Genomic DNA, 18,700 nt, shown 5'->3' with positions numbered 1-18,700 from the left:
TTTCATTGCAGTTGTGCATATGACAAATAAGCAGAAAAGATCTTGCTGCTTAAATGCACCCACCCCCTTTGGGGATTAATAACGTATTTTGAATTAAATTGAATTTAATTTACGATTTACGACAATAAATGTGCCTTACAACAAATCACACATCCCTCTGCCACAAACTTCGATTTTCTTTCTCAAAAATGAGAAAACAAACCGAGCCTTTAGTCTGCTCACTGTAGGGCGAGATGCACGGGTAGTTTACCGATGAAGAACATTAAGGTGATCACTTTCTATTGATCCCTAACGTGTCTTTATTGTACACATTGTTCACACCATATACTTACTGACTCACAACGTCATTGGACGCACAATAAAGAGACTTTACAGTGTTGGTGCTTTGATGTCCAAAAGTATCAAACAGCTAGAAAAAGATCACACAGGTCAAACAATAACAAATCGTCCTACGCGTTTCAAACTCGCTCAGAACTCGGATGGTTCTTCAAACCGTAAAATATTTCTATCACTTGAAAAGCTCTAACACTACGATTTTAAACACTATAAAAATCTCAACTCGGCTGCGAGGTAACGTGAATCACCATTTTGTAATTCTATTCATTCGACTTGTCTTTTGCAAGTCTCTTTATTGTTTAGAGACCAAGGCAGTACCACATATTTAATATGAATTCCAAAAGTGTTTAAAGGCTCATTTGAGGAATCAAAATAGACTATATTCATTATTTGTTAAGATACAATGAAATATTAATCATGTGCTCATATGCAATTTGGGGTGATTAGCAGTGGTGTTGCTCTCACCGAAAGAAAACGGATTCACAAAAAACAACACAGGATTACACGGTTTAAAATCGTGTTTTGCAAAATCAAGGAGATAGTGATACCACACAGTTACTGTAAGGATATGTGATAAGATTACAGACCAGATTAAGTACACCAATAGAAAATGCTTTACATTGCAAATTCAAAGTATCAAGTGACCGCTCTAAATTTGCTAATTAGCTACTTCTTTAAGGATCGACAGAGCGATTTAAAAGCTTTGTTCCTAAACTGCTCAATCCCACCGTTTTTTAAAGAAAAAATAACTGCAAGCTCAGCTTCGTAAGATCGTTGAAAATTTCCGCCACTGTAGAATTGATTGGTTAATGATTAAAAACGTAATAACGTAGCACAAAAGAAATTTAGGCATACGAATTGTAAAATTTTTGGCTATTCTCAATTTCTTGCTCCCACCCTAACTAAAATGAAGAAAATAAATAAAAAATATTCCTAAATTAAAAACTATTTTTTTTCAGTTTCAGATTTTATCATGAACAGTTTACTCGCTTGTAAATACTGTCTAATTGTTACAAAATAAGCTCCACGAAACAGTAATTTCATTGAATTAAAACATTCTTTATCATCTTCTGAGAAAAAACTAATTCCAAACTTTTTTTAACTCATTTAATGTAGTATGATTCATGTATGGTGTAGCTCAGATGTGTAAATAAAATTAAAAGAGCTTTTTATTTTTTTAATTTGTTGCAAGTATTTTATCGAATGTCTGAAATCATAACTTCACAACAAGGTAGACCTTGGTAAAACAAAGTAAAAAAATCAGAAAACGCAGGTTTTAGAACAAAAAACATAATTATATTCTCTTTGTATGGCACCTATCCCAGATTAGTTTTTATGTTTTAAATCTACGTTTCACGAAAAGAAACAGGATTTTCTTGTCTCAGGTAGAAGCTTTTGAAGATTACCAGCTTTTGAACATCAGTGGGGTGATTAAGATTTCTCAGGTGTTTCACTTTTTTATATACACCAATTAATAAAGCTACATGACAGAAATGAAAGCTTAAAAAGAACTGCTTTCTTTAGATGAGACAAGCATTAACAACATGTTAACGTCTATTGTAAGTAAGCTACAGGCTCGACCCACTAAATAAATGTATCAATTGATCCTTTCGAATGCATTGATTAGCTAGTACCAGACAAGGTTATGAATCGAAAAGCCTCATCTTGTGACCCTTTTGTTCTTATGAAATGCATTCAACGCCCTCTTGTGGTGTAACCTTTTAACTACACCTCTAAAGCAATGTAAATCATTAAATCAAGAGGACACCAGAAACAACATACGCATTGAAACAAAGAGCTGTAAACATAAAATCGCAGAAAACATCAGCATTAACAAAGGAGCACATAAAACAAATTGTGAGACCTTGTAAACGAACACATTACGAAGTCAGCATAGGGCACATTTGTTCTCTATTTTTCATTCCACGCTGGCCTCATAATTACGAGTGGACTATTATCATTAGTTTAGATTATCGATGTTGGCAAGCCTCTATGAAAAACTAAGACAAGTTAAAACTTTATTTTCTTTATTGAGTTTCTGTAAGAACATATATGTGTAGTTATAAAAAGTAAGCGTACTGTAATTTTGAGTTGCTATTCTTCAAAAACAAGAGTGTTTTGGGTTCAGAAAACATGAATCAACCCATGACACAAAGAGAAGCTGTACGCCCAGACTTAAATATCACTCAGACACGTTTTTCCCATTCACTTTAACAATAATTCACAAAACAGGCTATTACAGCTGCCAGATGAGACACATTCATAGTTTGTATAGTGTTTGCCTTTACATGCTGAGAATCCAGACTGTGGTAGTGATAGAACATCTCAAATTAAACAACAAAATAGAAATATGGATTGTTTGAAAGGTAAAGCTAAAGCTCTGACAAAGAACTTTGAAATGATCAGAATCATTTCAAAACACCACCATCATCAAAATGGAAACAGACATCAAACACCACAAGTGAAATCAATGTGTCAAAATGTTCATAGGACATAGAAAAAAGATTCACAGGGGAAGTAATCTGCCTGTTTTAGTTCTCAGAAATCAACAACAACCTTTTCTTATATATAAAGAAATTCTTTAATTTGTTTTGTTCTAGTCATCCCAATGGATCTCAGCGATGACAGCTCCTACAGTGTCATCATACTGGGGTCTTGGTTTAGACAGCGCAACACTCCTTACAAATAAACTTTGTCTGCCTTATGTTTTGGGTATCAAGATAATACAAGGAATTTTTGGGGGTATCAAGACAATGAGCTGTAGAACCTCAGTAACTTAATGTAGGTAATTAAGAATCAATCTAACGCTTACAGTAAGGTTCAATCTCTTGTGATGGCATAGAATCTAAGTGTGATAGTAGATAATTTCTTGATAGCAAATGTAAGCCACATAAAGTCTACATTTCTGTGTATTGCTTCCTCATCCCTCAAGCCCACAGTGAAGATCATTTCAACATCTCCTACATCTATTCTTGTTGATAGAATTGGATTCAATTCAACCGGAATTTGAATTAATAGGCCAAAGACAAAGAGGGAGAGATGAGTGGTTTGCGTTGTGACCATAAGTGACAACATTTCCCTGACGAGTGGTAAGTTCATTTCTTGTCTAATTAAAATAAACATTTTCAGGTGAAATGCCATGGTGCCAACCTGTCCTAAATAGTATTTATATATGGAATACTTTACCTTCAAGTAGAATTGTCAGCCTACGGGGGACTGGTTCTACATTTCTGGAACATAACTACTGTTGCATGTTAGTAATGAAAAACAGGATGTTTTAAAAATTTCAGCTTTCCCCTTTTAATGACCTAAAGTGAATTCTACAGTAAATTCTATGAACTAAACCTTAAAGAAGTTAGTCCAGATTACAGGCTACAGGCTAAAATGTCTTTTGGTCTGGAAAGGTTTAGAAAGGGTTGGGATATATTGGGATATTGTGAACTTAACATGCAACAAAAATCAGCTGCTCAAGTCTTCTACAATGTTGTGAAAATTCAACACAGAAGAATGTCACCACACCAGATTCATTCAGGCAGCATTTTCTTTATTTCCTTTAGCTTACAATGACTGAGTGAAGTACCTACAGTACAAACAACACTCTTCAGCTCCACCAATAATGCAGTACACACCAAATCTGATGCAGCTGGTCAGGTGAGAGGTGTGAGGTATCCAGTGGTCACCACTAACAGCATTGTCAAAATACTGTACAGCAGTTTAGGAATAAAGTTAAAAAAGTCTATCCATACTTCATGCTTCAGATCTGACCACATCAGAAACAGTACAGTAGCAAATACTGTATAAAAATACTTAAAATCTTCATCTGATGAGTCAACATATGCAGACCCTACCTCTTCCTATTTTGTAAGCAAAAATTCAATTTGCTTTGTGGTCCCAATAACTAGATATATATTGCATATCCTTTTAAATGTCACAATCTAGTCCATTGGTATGTTTTTATTTTCACAGGCCATCCAAAAACGTCTTCACCTGCAGAACACAAAAGCAGAAGTGTGGGAAGATACTAGCAATACAAGTGAATTCTTAAAATATAAAAACATCTAAAATACATTTCACCTAGTCTCCCAAGATATTTATGAGCCCCCTTAGTCAATTATATCTGTCAACAAAAACACTTAATCTGTTTACCAGCAAATACAGGCACATCATAAATATGTACCTTGCCCATGAGTTTCCACTGAACGTCCTCATTCTTTTCAAACTCATTGTTGACATCCAGCACCAGAACAGGGTTGTTCTTCAGGTGCTCAAAGTGCAGCCTGTGGAAACAGAGAATTAGTTGGATACACCTGTAGGTCACACAGGATAATGGCTTCTGCTAAACCAATAAGAGATGGAGAAAGAGAATGGGCAGAAAAGGCAAAAGAGAACAACTACCAGCCATATAGTGCATAGTTTGCCCTTTCAGAAAGAGACATGTCATAAATCCAGTTTAGAAGACTGACTGGGTATGCCAGCCACTCTTGTGCTGTAAGAACACAACCACAAAGTGACTTTACATTCACAGCTTTGAAAGAGATGGAGAGAGAGGCTCACGGTGTGGTTCTGTGAACGAGCCAGTTCTCATGCTGTTTGTGAAGTTTCTCCAAGTATTCCAGCTGGATGCCCTTCTCTTCTGGCCTGGCCCTGTGACCCAAGCGCTCCAGACACCTCTGGCAATACAGGAAAAAAATAACTGGCAGAGTAACACAGACTAGATGAGAAATCTATAGTAGAATTATTATGAAATGAATGTGATATTAATGCCAGGTAGCCTAAATTAAAATAACACTATATAGAAGAATTGCATAGTAAGAAAACTGAGCTCTGTGAACCAGAATTACATTTTATATCATTTTCCACTGATTTCCATACATCATGCCACTTATTCTGCAACCCTGACAGAGGCTATCTTCTCCTGAACCCGAGTTTCCAGGCATGAAGTAAGCAATGTTTAAGAAATGAACATGTTCACATTTTCCCGTACATCAAGTACATCAAGAGAAATTAGTCACATGCTCGTTTTGGAAAACATTCACCAGAACTACACTATGAGATGACCTGTGTGGAAATAACTTCCTAGAGAATAGTTAAAATCGGAAAGGTGGACCTTACTTAACATTTAACTAACTTTTCTTTGAACAATCAAACCGAAATGTATGATATGATGTATTTAGAGTTTCAGGAGGCTTTTGATCAAGATCAAATATAAATTCTCAAATTACATGCTGTAGGCATTTGGGAAAATGTGGGTTTGGATTGATACTGGTTAATAAATAGTAAAGTACAAGTAAGGTGCAGATGCTCTTCCTAAATTGTCAATGAGCCAGACTGACAGTAGTTAGTCGGTTCAATATAGCACCAAACTAGTAGGATTAACACACATGCTAGAAGCAGCAGATTAAAATAAACATTTAGACAGAATTCAAGACTGGACAAACAGCTGGCAGATAAGATGAATATGAGATGTAGTATTCAATTGATGACAATGAAATTTAGAGGCAAGGCCTATGACTTTCCTCCAGTAAGTTTTATAGCTAGAGGTACTAAAACAATATGCTATTACATCTAGTGAAAATTTAAGAGACACATACAGTTTTTACGCAGATTATATCTTATTTTAAAATGTGTTTTTAAATCTACAATTTATAACTACTTGTCCAAGTCTATTTCACACACAGGCCTACCTGGTAGTCTTATGAATCTGCCTTACATGACATGTCCAGAAATAAACGATGAATGTGTGCTCACATTTTAATGTTAGGACACAGACACAATAGGGCCCCTATTGCCTGACAAGAGCTATTAAAAACATTTATTTTCTCTTTTGTGATGGCATGTGGCTTTGCTGGGTACAGTAAAGCATATACATATTCCTGACACAGAGTCAGTTATAATTTGTGTTCCATTATCTTGTGCTGTAAGTCAAATAAGAATTCATGAAATAATTTGCAAAGTTCATTTGTTTCCCCAATCATAATTTCAGGATGCTGTTTGTAGGTTATTGATTGATGTTTCTGCTCATAAAGGTTGAAAGTTATTTTGGAAGCTGCAAAATGTAGTAGTACACTCCAGTGCCTTGGTGAAATTGCTGAATTTCTATGAAAAAGGCCTTATATTTTAGACAGTCAATCATTATTGACTAATGTACAAATGTATATTTCCATATAAGGTTGAACAAAATGTTTTGTTCACCAGAATCACATTTAATCAGATACAAAAACAGGTGGATGCTGCACATTGGTGGTGGAGGGGATCCCCATTATGTGTAAGGCACTTTGAGTGGAGTGCCCAGAAAAGTGCTATATAAATGTAAGGAATGATTCTTATTCTTATTATTGAAACAAAAGACTATCACTATGCAAAGACCTCACTTTGGCTATAGTATAAAATCATTAGAACTCGCTTAGAGGAAAACAGCATTTATTTTGTTTCGTGAACAACCTACAGTGACTCAATCCATTAAAAGGCAAGATGAAAATAAAAATTGAAATCAAGAGTACATGCTGGTGAGGCTGAGTGTGGCAGTACCTCTGGGTTTGCTCTCAGGTAGACGATGCCTTCTAGTTGAATTCTTCGGCCAAACTGCTGCACCAGAAATGTATGCCAGTCCTGATAGATAGCCCACTCAGTTTCATTGATGTAGCCCAACTCAAATAAGGTCAGTGCAAAGACATACCTCAACACAGAGAAATGATCATACTATCAGAGGGTATCATGTGCATATAGCTCACAGTTAAACTGCATTCCTACTCCACTTGTATTACAGTTTTCCCTGTGATCCTCCTTGCTCAGGCAGTACCTGTCACTGTAGACAGACCTCTCAAAGATCTGTATGGGCTTCTCCAACTGCAGCAGCTGGAGAGGGGGGGGCTCCAGGTGGGACTTGATGCGACTCATGCAGGAGTACGTCTGAAAGGTATAGGACCAGCGCTGAGGCTCCTCATACATCATCTGCAGCAGGTTACTGGCAGTCTGCTGGGAGGCTGACACACCCTGATGGCAGAAAGAGATTCAGACGGTAGCACCCTTCATTGTACAGTCCTGAGCGGAAATCCTCAAGGCTTTCAGTTTCCACCAATTTTAAATATAACTGAAATATTTACAGTAGAACTTCAATCAACCATGCTAACTGGGTCCAATGGCTATGGACCCACATAACTTTAATATTCTGAAAATACTGTTTACACAAGTGCAGCACTAATTATGTTCATATAGATACACTTCATAACATGATCAAATTAATCAAACTGCAGAGTTTTAATAAAATTCATTGACTGAAAAAAACAATTGTTTATGATATTTAATATTGCTTTATACTGATTATTCCTGAGTACAGTATACAGTATTTGTCCAAATTAACCAATTTAACACCTCTTACAAATGTTAGGAATTGATGATAAGACTACAGAACTCGAGGTACTCTGATCTAGTGACTCACATTTGACTGAATAGCCCACATTGGTGTACAAATTGCACACAACTATAACCAGGACTTCAATATCTACAGAAATAGCCTTTTAAATTATTCTAATTGGAAATGGGTAAAATACAGATTTTTTTTCAGGTAGGTTACAATCTGGGTAGAAACTGAATTTGCACTACTTATGAATAAAGAATAGACTGGAAGAAAAATGTTATCTTCTGAAACAAATTAGTCATACTATTTTACAGAAGAAAGACAATCAGCACTGATGAAATATCACATCCCTGTGCGGATTTCATCACAGCAAGGTGTCTGTTTTTAAATGTTTTGCCTTTCAAAAGACGATTGTGCACAGCCTTCAGAATGTGAAAATCAGAAATAGATCAACATGAATCTTTACTTACTCTGTTGTTGTCTCTTACCTCAGATGGTCCAGGTGTCTGGATGTTCTGCCACTTGTTGAGGGGCTCTGCTATGACCTCCCACTGCCTCTCTGTCTTCTGTAACAGCCGAGCAAAGGTAGACTTCCCCACAGCTGTAGCCATACCAGACAGAACACATCTGCAGGTCAGTGCAGTACTTCAAGTGTTTGTTACAAGGAGAAACAATAAACTAAAACAAATTCTTCTATTGCAGTTTTTATCTAGAAAGTGCAGGGCATACCTAGACTGCTGTCTCAGTGAAGCATGAACTCCTAGAATTCTACAGATCGTTATACAAATATATATATAAAATTGATATACATTTCTTTTCATCATCTAGACATCAGTAACAGATGAAACTGCTGCGCTGTTAGAAGTCCTGAGCATTTCTATACATAATACACTTCCATACCGATAATTCCATACATACAATTAAAACGTAAAACTGGATTATTACGTAAAGTAATAATTCCCTCTAAAACCTTTCAAATATGTCAGTGTTTGAAAGAAAAAGTCCAACACAAACACAATTTTCCTAATGACGCTGAAACGTCACAAAGCAAGGAAACGTATCTTACTCTAGAATATGCTAACACAAAAGTCGATCACATTGTTTATAATATAATAATATAATATACAGTATCTAATTCATAAAAATGAAATTACCAATATTTCCTTCAATTGATATCCTTTTAATCCGAGACCATGCGTTCGGTTGCTCCACGGGGCTTGTGCCCAGGTTACATCTGTGCAAACGTGAAGTCGTACGGGCACGTTTAACAGATGCAGGGTACATTGCCTGGTACGGCGTTTCAAAGACACCGAGTGCTTTGCCCCCTCTTGAAAAACTGAAAAAGCGACAGTATATCTTACTGGCTAAATTCAGTGAAAGAAACACACACTCACGACGAATCTGTACTCTCATTTTTTTTTCTAAAAATGCCTTACTTTTTATAATATTACAATATAATAAGAGTCATCGAGAAAATCTTAACATTCAGACAGTTTTAAAATGAACTCCTGCATAAAATCCAACCCACGTTTACGAAAACGTTACATCACCGGGATTCACGCTACTATCACCGGGACGCCACAATATAAAAAAAAAAACACGAGATACTGAACTGTCACCGGATGTTTTTACCATTACTTCCGAGTGCCCTCTGCTGCGTAGTACGAGTAATTAAAGTAGCTAGAAGCTAGCGATTTCAAGCAGCGAGAATGACCCAGGTTCTCGGCGATATATGTTAAGCAATAAACCCAATTGTTTAAAATTCTTTAAAGTTGCTTAAATAAGAAAGAAAGAAGAAAACGTTTCACTGAAATTGAATAGCGTTAAAAACTCTATTCTGTGTCATTCTTATGCATTGGTAATGAGTGCTGAGTGTTACTTAGCGGTGATGGTCACATATTAATTCATAATTAGCGTACGCTTTCACGAACAAAAAAAAGGATTCTGTCGCGTTTTTTCCCTTGTAACAGTTCTATCATTGAATGTTCAGTCGGAATGAAGATATCATCCACGTAGAAATAAATACTTCATGAGCTTTACCAGTACCGTCTTTGCGGAAGAGAAGCTAATCATAATCCGTTGAGGGTTTTCGACAACTAGTGAAATCGGGAGTTATATTAGGGGGTCTTTCTTTCCTTAAGTAGAAAACACTTTCATACAGTGTATTGTCTTTCTACCTAGTTCATTTCCGCAGTCTCTGGCTTTTCTTAACAATCTGATTGCTGTTCCTACGCCTGTCTCCGAAAATATTTTATGCCCCAGGTTTCTGTGCAGTTTTAATAACACTACTTTGTCGGAATTGCTGAGTTTCTAATAATGTAAAACGGGTAATAAAATATACGGTTTTATGTACGTTTCCTCTTGCTTTCAAAATGTTACTTTATATTATACTTTAGAGATAAAATTCTTCAGACAAACATGTTGATGTGCTTTAATGCCAATAAAATAGTGAACATTGTTGATGTTGAGATGTTCAGAAACTGATGGTCAGATTTACGTTAAGAAACCGTAACAGTTTTCATACTCGGTCGCTCCTGCTCTATTTCAGTGTTACTTCACATAGAAGAAACGACCAATCATACAGTTAATGATATAATACCCAATGATATGACTCAAAAATTTAAATGACTGAAAAACAAAATTCATCTAACTAGCTAGAGTTCCAGACTTGTCAGTTGAATGTGTAAGTGTAAGACTGTGAGGTTAGAATAGTTTATACATAATCTATGCCATATTCAGTTTTCCTGTGTAAACTCACAATGTGCACAACCCTCATTACCTTCTCCACTTGATTTTACACAGGAAAACTGAATCAAGTGGAGAAGTTAATGAGGGGTGTGCACATTGTGAGTAAGCTTTATGACTAATAATAATAATTACTACAACAATAAAACATATTTTTGTCTTCACTGTTTAGAGTTCCAAAATGTCATTTATACTTACAGCTAGAGAAAACTGTGATGGATACAGATATGCTTTGCTCCTCCAATTATACAATCTATCACTCCTGGACTAAGTATTGTGTATTATTTTGAGGGAAGGGTGGCATAATGGGATCTTTAATTTGGTGGATTTTAGGTAAAAACAGACTCACCAATGCAGCCATAAGGTACAAATAGTGTTCTTTTATTTACAGTGTGCAGTTACACTCCAAACAAAATGAAGCAAGAAAATAAGACAGAAGCCTAACTCTTCTTTGAGCTTCTAATTTCTAAAATCCTTACCTATGTAGACTTACATGTAAAGAATTTTAGTCCTGTGTTTATAAAAACCTTTAAACATACTTTAGAATGCTCTTAATGCTTAGGAAAACTATTTTGAATCAAGATGCAGGTGGGAAGGACAGCACTCAAACATGCCCCCAATTATTCTGTTTTTTTCCTTTTCTACATTGCAGTTTACATTTCAGGAAACATATGTGAATGAACTTGCTGCAGGTGTGATACCAATTCTACATTCTATTTGAATTTTATTTTAAGAGCTGAAATCATAGACATTTTCCTCAAAAAGTATTTAACTTCTTTAACCTGAGATTAGAAAATTGGGCTCAAGTGAAAACAGGAAGACACTGTGGTGCTGTAGGGCTGGGAACCACTACTCTATAAATCATTAGATGCATATCCATAGGATGGATGATTTTCTACATTTTGCATCCCTGGAAAAGAATATATGCATTTTTGCACTGTATTTGCAAGAGAAAATATATTCACATTTTAAATAAATATAACCATTGTCATTCTCTAGCTCAAGTATATGTTCAAGGGTTGCACATCACAATATTTGTTTATCATTTTTCATTTTTACTTACAACTTAATTGCTTGGTGCAAATCTCTGGGAGTAGCATGAAGATGAAAATATATGTATATACCATTTATATACAGGTACATACATGTATATTGTATACCATGGGGTAACTGTAAAGGTGTTGATGGGGTAGAGGAGGGATGTAGTGAGACAAATTTGAACAAGAGAAAAGATTGTCCTTATTACAATTGTTTCTAGAAGTGACATCATGGAGAATTACTAGGTTCACTTGCAGAAGTAAGGGAAACTTTATTTGCTGTCCTCCTTCCCTAAATATTTCTTAAAATTTCCATTTAATTACTCTTACAACACAAAATTAGAGATACACATCTATACCAATAGCATGCTGAAATAAAGGTCTTGAAAGCTAGAGGTCAGCAGTATTTCACAATCACTGAAAAATTAAACTGAAAAATAACATCATTAGTTATACAAAACTTATAGAATTCAGAAGAAAATTATGTAAATTTGTTAAGATATCTAAGTAACATGAAGCGTTAACATTCAATAGAAGCATTAATATTGTAAACCAAATGTTTAATTTCACAGAGCTTGCTGCAGAATTATTTATAATTTTAACTTAAAATATGAATAAGCATTAAACATTTGTCAAATGTATCGTAAAGAAAATGATATATTTTATGCAGTATACTGCTGATATATAGAAGTCAATCAGTTGTTTTTGTCAGATTGTAATTTTATAACTGGGATACACATCTACAGACATTTACAGACGAATTGAAGTATTAATGTCTGTATGTTGTATGTCAGGAAACAATATTAATTCAATAAATTAGTCATTTCATCTTTAATACATGTCATGAATGTGTGTCCAGTGTGTATTACAGTATGAAATGTAAAATCCTTGGTTATTTCATTAAATCAATCTGTAAGTGTATGTATTGTATATTGTGTAAGTTTACCTTTATACAGAAAACTGGATTTTGAGCCTATACAATCTTTACCCATTGAGAATTCCCAATCTTTAAATGTTCTCAGCACCTAAGACAATTTTACTCCATCTTTTTTTTTTCTCCACAACCACTAGCACAGCACTAGTCAATGATACTTTCGTATGTATTTACAATGGGCAAGAGTAATTCAGGGTCAGTACAATCTGAGGTATACCAAAAGCCTTGTTTGAAGTGATCTTTAGTGGCAAAAAACTGCACCGTTTTCCACTTTAATAGATATTTTCATTGGGCAGATATGAAGAGGACCAGGGTAGCCAGGAAAGAAGAAGGGAAACACCTTCTCAGCAAATGTGTCTTGAAAAGTGTAAATGGGCGTTTTGTCACTGAGATCAAAGAATGACACAATACCACAATCATAGTCCAACTGCACTCTTATCTTCTTTGGGCTTCGCTTTGGACTAAGTTGTGTATCTGGTGATGTCATAGCAAAGTAGTTCCCACCCCACAGACATATAGTCCAAAATCCTCTTCCTGGGCTGGGAATGATGAGTCCTTTCCTGTCAATGGATTCTTTGGCAACACCCAGAATCCAGTCAGTTTTGTCTCCTACCTCAACATCCCAATAATGTCTGCCTGAGGTGAACCCCTCAGATCCAAGCACACATACCCGGAGATCAAATCTCTCTGGGTTGTCTGGAATCTGGTTTCTCTCTTCAGTGTATCTCAAGCTGGTTAGATCTTCAGATAATGAGAGATAGGAGGCAGCTGTGTTGGGGTCCAGAATCACAGGAGCTTCAAGGAAAATAATGAAAAAAAATATTGAACCACCCAACAAAATGTTGACTGCAAAGATAAAAAAAACTTAGCTATTCTAATATTTTATCCTCAAAATATTTTTGGGCTAACTACCTATTACCCAGTGAAGAGCAAGAAACTAATGAGCTGTAGTAGAATTTTACATTGATCATAACATTCAATATGTTTCTGACTGTAGAGTAACTATGCACCGACAACCAGTTGCCATGAAAATGACAAAATCTTGGTTACTTGCGACTCGTCCTGTTAAACATCAAAGCTGGTGAAAATTGCAAAAGGAAAACACAAAAGGAAACAATATGCCCCACTTAGAACAGCACCTTTGTGCTATCAGAATAATAGAGGTTGGACTGTCAATTTCTGTCTGCACTGTTCACATAAAGACATTTCTAATCTGGCAAGACATGACTGATAAATACAGTCTGTCAATTATAGGCTGATATCTAGCAATGACTGCCCTAGATAATTGCCTGATTATCCCCTGACTTAAATGAACATTTGTGGGATAAGCTGGGACAACACGAGGCATCGAGGGCTCAAACCAGTGGAGAGACACATGCGCAAACACTAGCTCTACAAGAAGACTCCAGAACAAACCAGCATCTGTAAACTGGTGCACAGCATGATTTGCAGATGTACAGCTTGCATTGCGTCTGAAGGTGGCCACACAACTATTAGCCACTGACTTATTCAACCTTGTTGATGACAAAGGTAAATGTGGAAAAAGATTCCACAGCCAAAACATTGCATCTCTTTTCTTTTCCTTTCAGCATGGACTAAAACTTTCCCCATTCCTTTACATATATTATGTCTGTTAAATAAAATATCACTGCTACAAAAAAATATTTAGTCAAATTAACATTGTGAGTTTGTATTAGTTAGATGTAATGTCTCCCCGACATCAGTACTTACTATATTGAATAATTCCCAGCATCTTCTCCCAGACTTTGTACTTCAGAGATCCCAAGTGCTTGGCAACATCTATCAGCGCTCCTGGAATTCCTTCTGGATCTTGAAGTGTGCACTGAGTCCTGTAATAATACTCAGGGATCAGTCCTGCACTCAATTTGTGTTCAATAATAGAAAAGATTAAATCAGACCAATGTTTACATACCTTCTCTTTGTGTTCTTGTAGTTCTGAGGAAAAAAAAAGATGAAGTTGTTATTCATATACTGTACATTGACCTTTGACATTTTGATATAGATGCTGGACATAAGTAAAGTAATTTGTTTGAAACTATTGCCATCCTCATACAGACAGTTCAATTGTCCATTTCTATTACACCAAACAATCCCTTTCCATTATGTCTTGCAAAAGTAAAAATGAATATTAGTTGAACACATATAAAGCAATTAATTGAAGTTAAAACATCTCATGCTCACACGTAAAAATTAAAATGGTTATTTACCGATAGGCTGCTGCGTTAAAAAACACTGATATTGAAAGTAGAAAGCCAACATACTTTATCTATAAATGCTAGCATTTGATATCAGCTGTAAAATGGTTTAATATTTAACTGCCAGTTTTAGTGCTTTGTTTATGTTGAGTAAGTAAACACTGTTCCTTCCTTTTCCTGTTTAAATGTATGTTGTTGTCTTTGTAATTGTAATTGTTTTTCTACAGGTTTTTAAACCTTAAGGGAATTTAAATAGCTTGCTATCAGACTGTGCACACGTATTTTAAGGGTTAATCACAATCGTTTAAGGACCTTTTCAGACATCTTTCTGCTCTCCTATTGGGGTCATATACCAAACAGACATCAGCAATGTAGTGTTCAACTGGCATTGGCAATCCCCAGTCACATTCTGAAGGTTTTACTAAAATATATTCAGTTGCAGTTTCTTTTGAGATGCTTATTTTATCAGGCAAATCAATTAATTATAGTAACACTTTTGTTCTCAGTTATATGGCAGTGCAATAGAAGAGGAGCAAGCTGACAGATCCTGCTTCAACTACAGTATGATCCCCAGAAGCCTGTGGGGACCTCATTCCATTAGCTAACCAATCTGGTAAAGCCTGGACCTGAGGGAGGGATTGGTTGGAACCTGAAATTGTAAAAGAGTGGCAGTTGTCTCCAAGACCAGAGGCCTTTGAAGTGGAGGAACTGCTCTGAACCTCAAGAGAGAAGGGAACCCATTTCTCTAAAGCTCCAAACAAGGAGAGCAGGCTATTGCTTTGCCCTGAGCTGAAGACTGAAGGTTCATGTGCTAGAGAATGGTAAGGTGGTACTGCCGAAGTCAGAGAGAATGAGGACCTCCTAAGCCAGAAGAACCACTCAAACACTCAAAGGGGATGAAATGTCTTCAAAACCCAAAACCCGAACAGAAGGAAAATGAAGGCAGGAGGTTGCTGCTTCCTCGGCCTGAAACCGAAGTCGGAGAGTATGACGGGGGAGTGCCAAGGTCACTCCCAGTGAAGGTGGCTGATGCTTCTGCATACCCAATTGCCCACAGAAGAGGGTACTAATAGAGGTGCCTGACTGGAAAGAGGAGCTGAGGACCCTCTAGTACTATTAGGAGGAACCACAGCAAAGTGTGAGCACAATCAGGGAGTGGAGTCTATAAATTATGTAAAAAAAGGATTGTTTACCAATGGTGTAATAAAGTATTTGTTTTTAAGGCACAGACACCATAACATGGACTATATAATTATTTCAACAATATTAGTATTCGCTTTGATGAGATTAATATATAAAATACTAATGACATAACAACAATAATACACGACATTGAGTCCATTTGTAATAGTGTATGTAATGTGTTAAGAGATAAAAAATGAATTTCTCTCACTTCAGTTATAAATATATTCTTAAACATCTAATAGTTATATTACTTTTTGTCTATTTACAGTTGTTCTACAAACAAAAAAATATCAGTAAGTGCATTTAAAAATAATATTTACTGTTTGACTAAAGGATATTATTGTTGAGTAATAAACAGTTCTTACCTGTAGGAATGATATATCTCCAGCTCCTGTCACCTGTTCTATGGCTCTGATTGTGTCTAAAAGGGATGATTTTGCTTTTGTAGTGTTCTCAATCTTCTTCATCATCATTTGAGTCTTTTGCTCATATTCCTCCCTCAGTGCAGCTATCCTTACTGCTTCTTCATCTCTTAGGAATTGATGAAGTTTCTCAAATTCTTTCGTTATCTGTCTTTCTGTTTGACAAAACTGGGTCTAGATTGGAAGAAAAAAAAACATATTTTGAACATATTTGTCACATTTATACTCACTATTTTATTTTCAATCAACACAGCGTAGCAAGATTTACCCTAATGTGTTCTTCTGTTTTCTCATACGTTTGTTTCATTTTACGAAAAGATTCCAGCTTCTCCTTCAAAGGATCCAGTGCAGTCTGGAGCTGATTCTGGAATTTAATTAAGAAATTAAATTAGAAACAAAATGCACGAGACTAAAGGTAGAACATTAGCAGGTAATCATCATAGAAGTGGAATTACAGAAATGTGTGAAATAAAGAGTAATGGATACAATATAACTCTTATACATTGCAACACTAATGGTTCCACAGTGTTCTGGAGAGACATTGAAGATGGAAGAAGGGGAATGATGCGTGGAGAAAATGTCTGACTGAATCTAGTTCTAGACTTTCAAACAATACAGATAAAGGTACGAAAACAGAGATGAAAGACCTATTAAAGAAACCTAATAATAAGTTGTGTGCTTTTTAACTGCACAGGCAGATTGCAAAACAAAGAACTTATAACTTAAGGAAAGAAACTTGCAAGAATAACACAAACCTAATGAGAAGCAGAAAGAAAAAAGTATCAGTACAGAATGGAGGAGAGGTGCTTAAAGATAGTCTGCTTGAAGCACATCTAATTTCCAATTTATATTGCGAGAGTAAATTAAAAAGCTTAGAAGCTGTGCCTCAAAGGTTTTAATCCATCGATGAAGTCAAATGTAAAGATAAAAAAGCACTTTATAAAATTATCAAGAAAAGGATCAGTATCCAGTTAAAACAGAAAATAAAGAATTGCAAGCACCGGTAAAAAAGGACATTTGAAGGTAAAAGAAAGAGAACAATGGGAGTAAGTAATCAGAAGAGTAGTCTGTTATAAAAAAAGTTTTTAGTAAACTGGATGCTTGTCTGATGTGAGCAACTGTATCAGCATAGTTATTAATCTGACTAAGTTCTATTTAAAGACTGTTTAATTTCTGTGAAAGGCCATGTTGCTGCGAGCCTTATCTGTTTGTTTGTTTTGTTTTGGGTATTACAAACTGCACAATTTTACTCTGAATGGTTGTTTTACTTTTCTGTTGATAATGGATCGATTACTTTACAAGCTGAATGTTTGCGTATAAGTGTTTCAAATTTTCATGACATGACGGCTATGCTTAGTAGAATCTCACCAGTACAGGCCTGCACAAACATTCTATTTATAAGAAGGACAAAGGAAAGAATTCACAGAAGCACAATACAGGTGTTATCTGGTATAAATTATCTAAAAGGAACCTGTTAAATTTAAGTGTCTCATCTGCTTTGTCATCCTCTTCATCTCAGAAACTCAATAGCAGTATCTCACAAATGTGAACAAAAAAATAACAAGACAGTGCACCTCTCTCCACTGCCTGTCTGAAATTATTTTTATTGGCTTAACTCTATGAAGCAAACACAATACAAAAAGAAGTGTTCTATGATTTTGTTAAAGAATGTTAGGGATTTTACATCACACAAGAAGAGTTTGTATTGCATAACCTCGAAAAACAGTTTCTTTGTCTTATAAATAATTTTGATTGAAACCCTTGTGAATTTTTGATGGATAACAATGAGAATTTCATGTCTGTCTGAAATCAAGTATTCTCAGGTGGTTTTAAAAATAATAGTAATATAATCTCCTATCACAGACACCAACATATTCATTTAGAGATTTTAGAAATAATTTGTTTGCAATACTTAGACATGAAAGCAGAGGATAAAAAAGTAATCTTTGCCTCAGAATATAGTTCTATTTTAATTACCAGCTTCAATTATTTTCAATACATATCATACATCATTATTTAAAAAAAATGCTTTCAAACCTTATAAATCTGAGCTGCTTCCTGCAGTGGGCGTAATGTGTGATTTTCATGATTTATAGAAGTCTGACAAACAGCACAAAGAAGCTCTTGATCATCCATGCAGAAGAGCTTTAATTTTTCCTGGTGAAGACAGCACAGAACTTCTGCCCTTGCTGGATGTCTTGAGTATTTCTCCTTTAAGAAGGTTTTGGTAATATTCTTTAAAGCCAAGTTGGTAGGAGGCCGGAATTTAGAAGACCTTCTCCTGCAAACAGGACAATCCTGAGAGCACCTCTCTTCCCAGAACAGCTCTAGACATGCTTTACAGAAACTGTGACTACATGTCAGTAAAACAGGATCCTTGAATATGTCAAAGCACACAGGACAGGAGAGCTCCTCTTCCAGGAGATATGATCTTGTCGACATTTCTTAACACTCTGTGTTGATCTCAG

The 18,700-nt window shown here is 35.7% G+C and overlaps 2 protein-coding genes across 5 annotated transcripts; both read right to left on the bottom strand.

Moving 5' to 3' along the window:
- Window positions 1-3,859: 3,859 nt before the first annotated feature.
- LOC102688344 (deoxycytidine kinase 2-like) lies at window positions 3,860-9,294 on the bottom strand. Of its 4 annotated transcripts, XM_015343715.2 has the most exons (8): window positions 9,222-9,287; window positions 8,848-9,029; window positions 8,164-8,294; window positions 7,136-7,329; window positions 6,865-7,012; window positions 4,891-5,006; window positions 4,514-4,613; window positions 3,860-4,323 (listed from the first exon to the last, which is right to left on the bottom strand). In XM_015343715.2, the coding sequence occupies exons 2-8, from the start codon at window positions 8,975-8,977 to the stop codon at window positions 4,297-4,299; spliced, it is 846 nt and encodes a 281-aa protein (XP_015199201.1). In that variant the 5' UTR covers window positions 8,978-9,029; window positions 9,222-9,287; the 3' UTR covers window positions 3,860-4,296. The 4 variants fall into 4 exon arrangements, with proteins under 4 accessions (XP_015199201.1, XP_015199189.1, XP_006625853.2 ...); XM_015343703.2 differs by having other exon boundaries at window positions 8,848-9,294; XM_006625790.3 differs by having other exon boundaries at window positions 8,182-8,294; window positions 8,848-9,293.
- Window positions 9,295-10,798: 1,504 nt separating this feature from the next.
- Window positions 10,799-18,700, bottom strand: LOC102688141 (zinc-binding protein A33-like). The gene is made up of 6 exons (XM_006625789.3): window positions 18,270-18,700; window positions 16,501-16,596; window positions 16,176-16,406; window positions 14,343-14,365; window positions 14,141-14,259; window positions 10,799-13,204 (listed from the first exon to the last, which is right to left on the bottom strand). Exons 1-6 carry the CDS (start codon window positions 18,672-18,674, stop codon window positions 12,651-12,653), a joined length of 1,428 nt encoding a protein of 475 aa, XP_006625852.1. The 5' UTR covers window positions 18,675-18,700; the 3' UTR covers window positions 10,799-12,650.

Source organism: Lepisosteus oculatus, chromosome 2, assembly GCF_040954835.1.
Source record: "Lepisosteus oculatus isolate fLepOcu1 chromosome 2, fLepOcu1.hap2, whole genome shotgun sequence".
In the NCBI taxonomy this organism is placed as follows: Eukaryota; Metazoa; Chordata; class Actinopteri; order Semionotiformes; family Lepisosteidae; genus Lepisosteus; species Lepisosteus oculatus.
The sequence above is the reverse complement of the archived record's forward strand: the minus strand, read 5'-3'. Positions and strand labels throughout refer to the sequence as shown.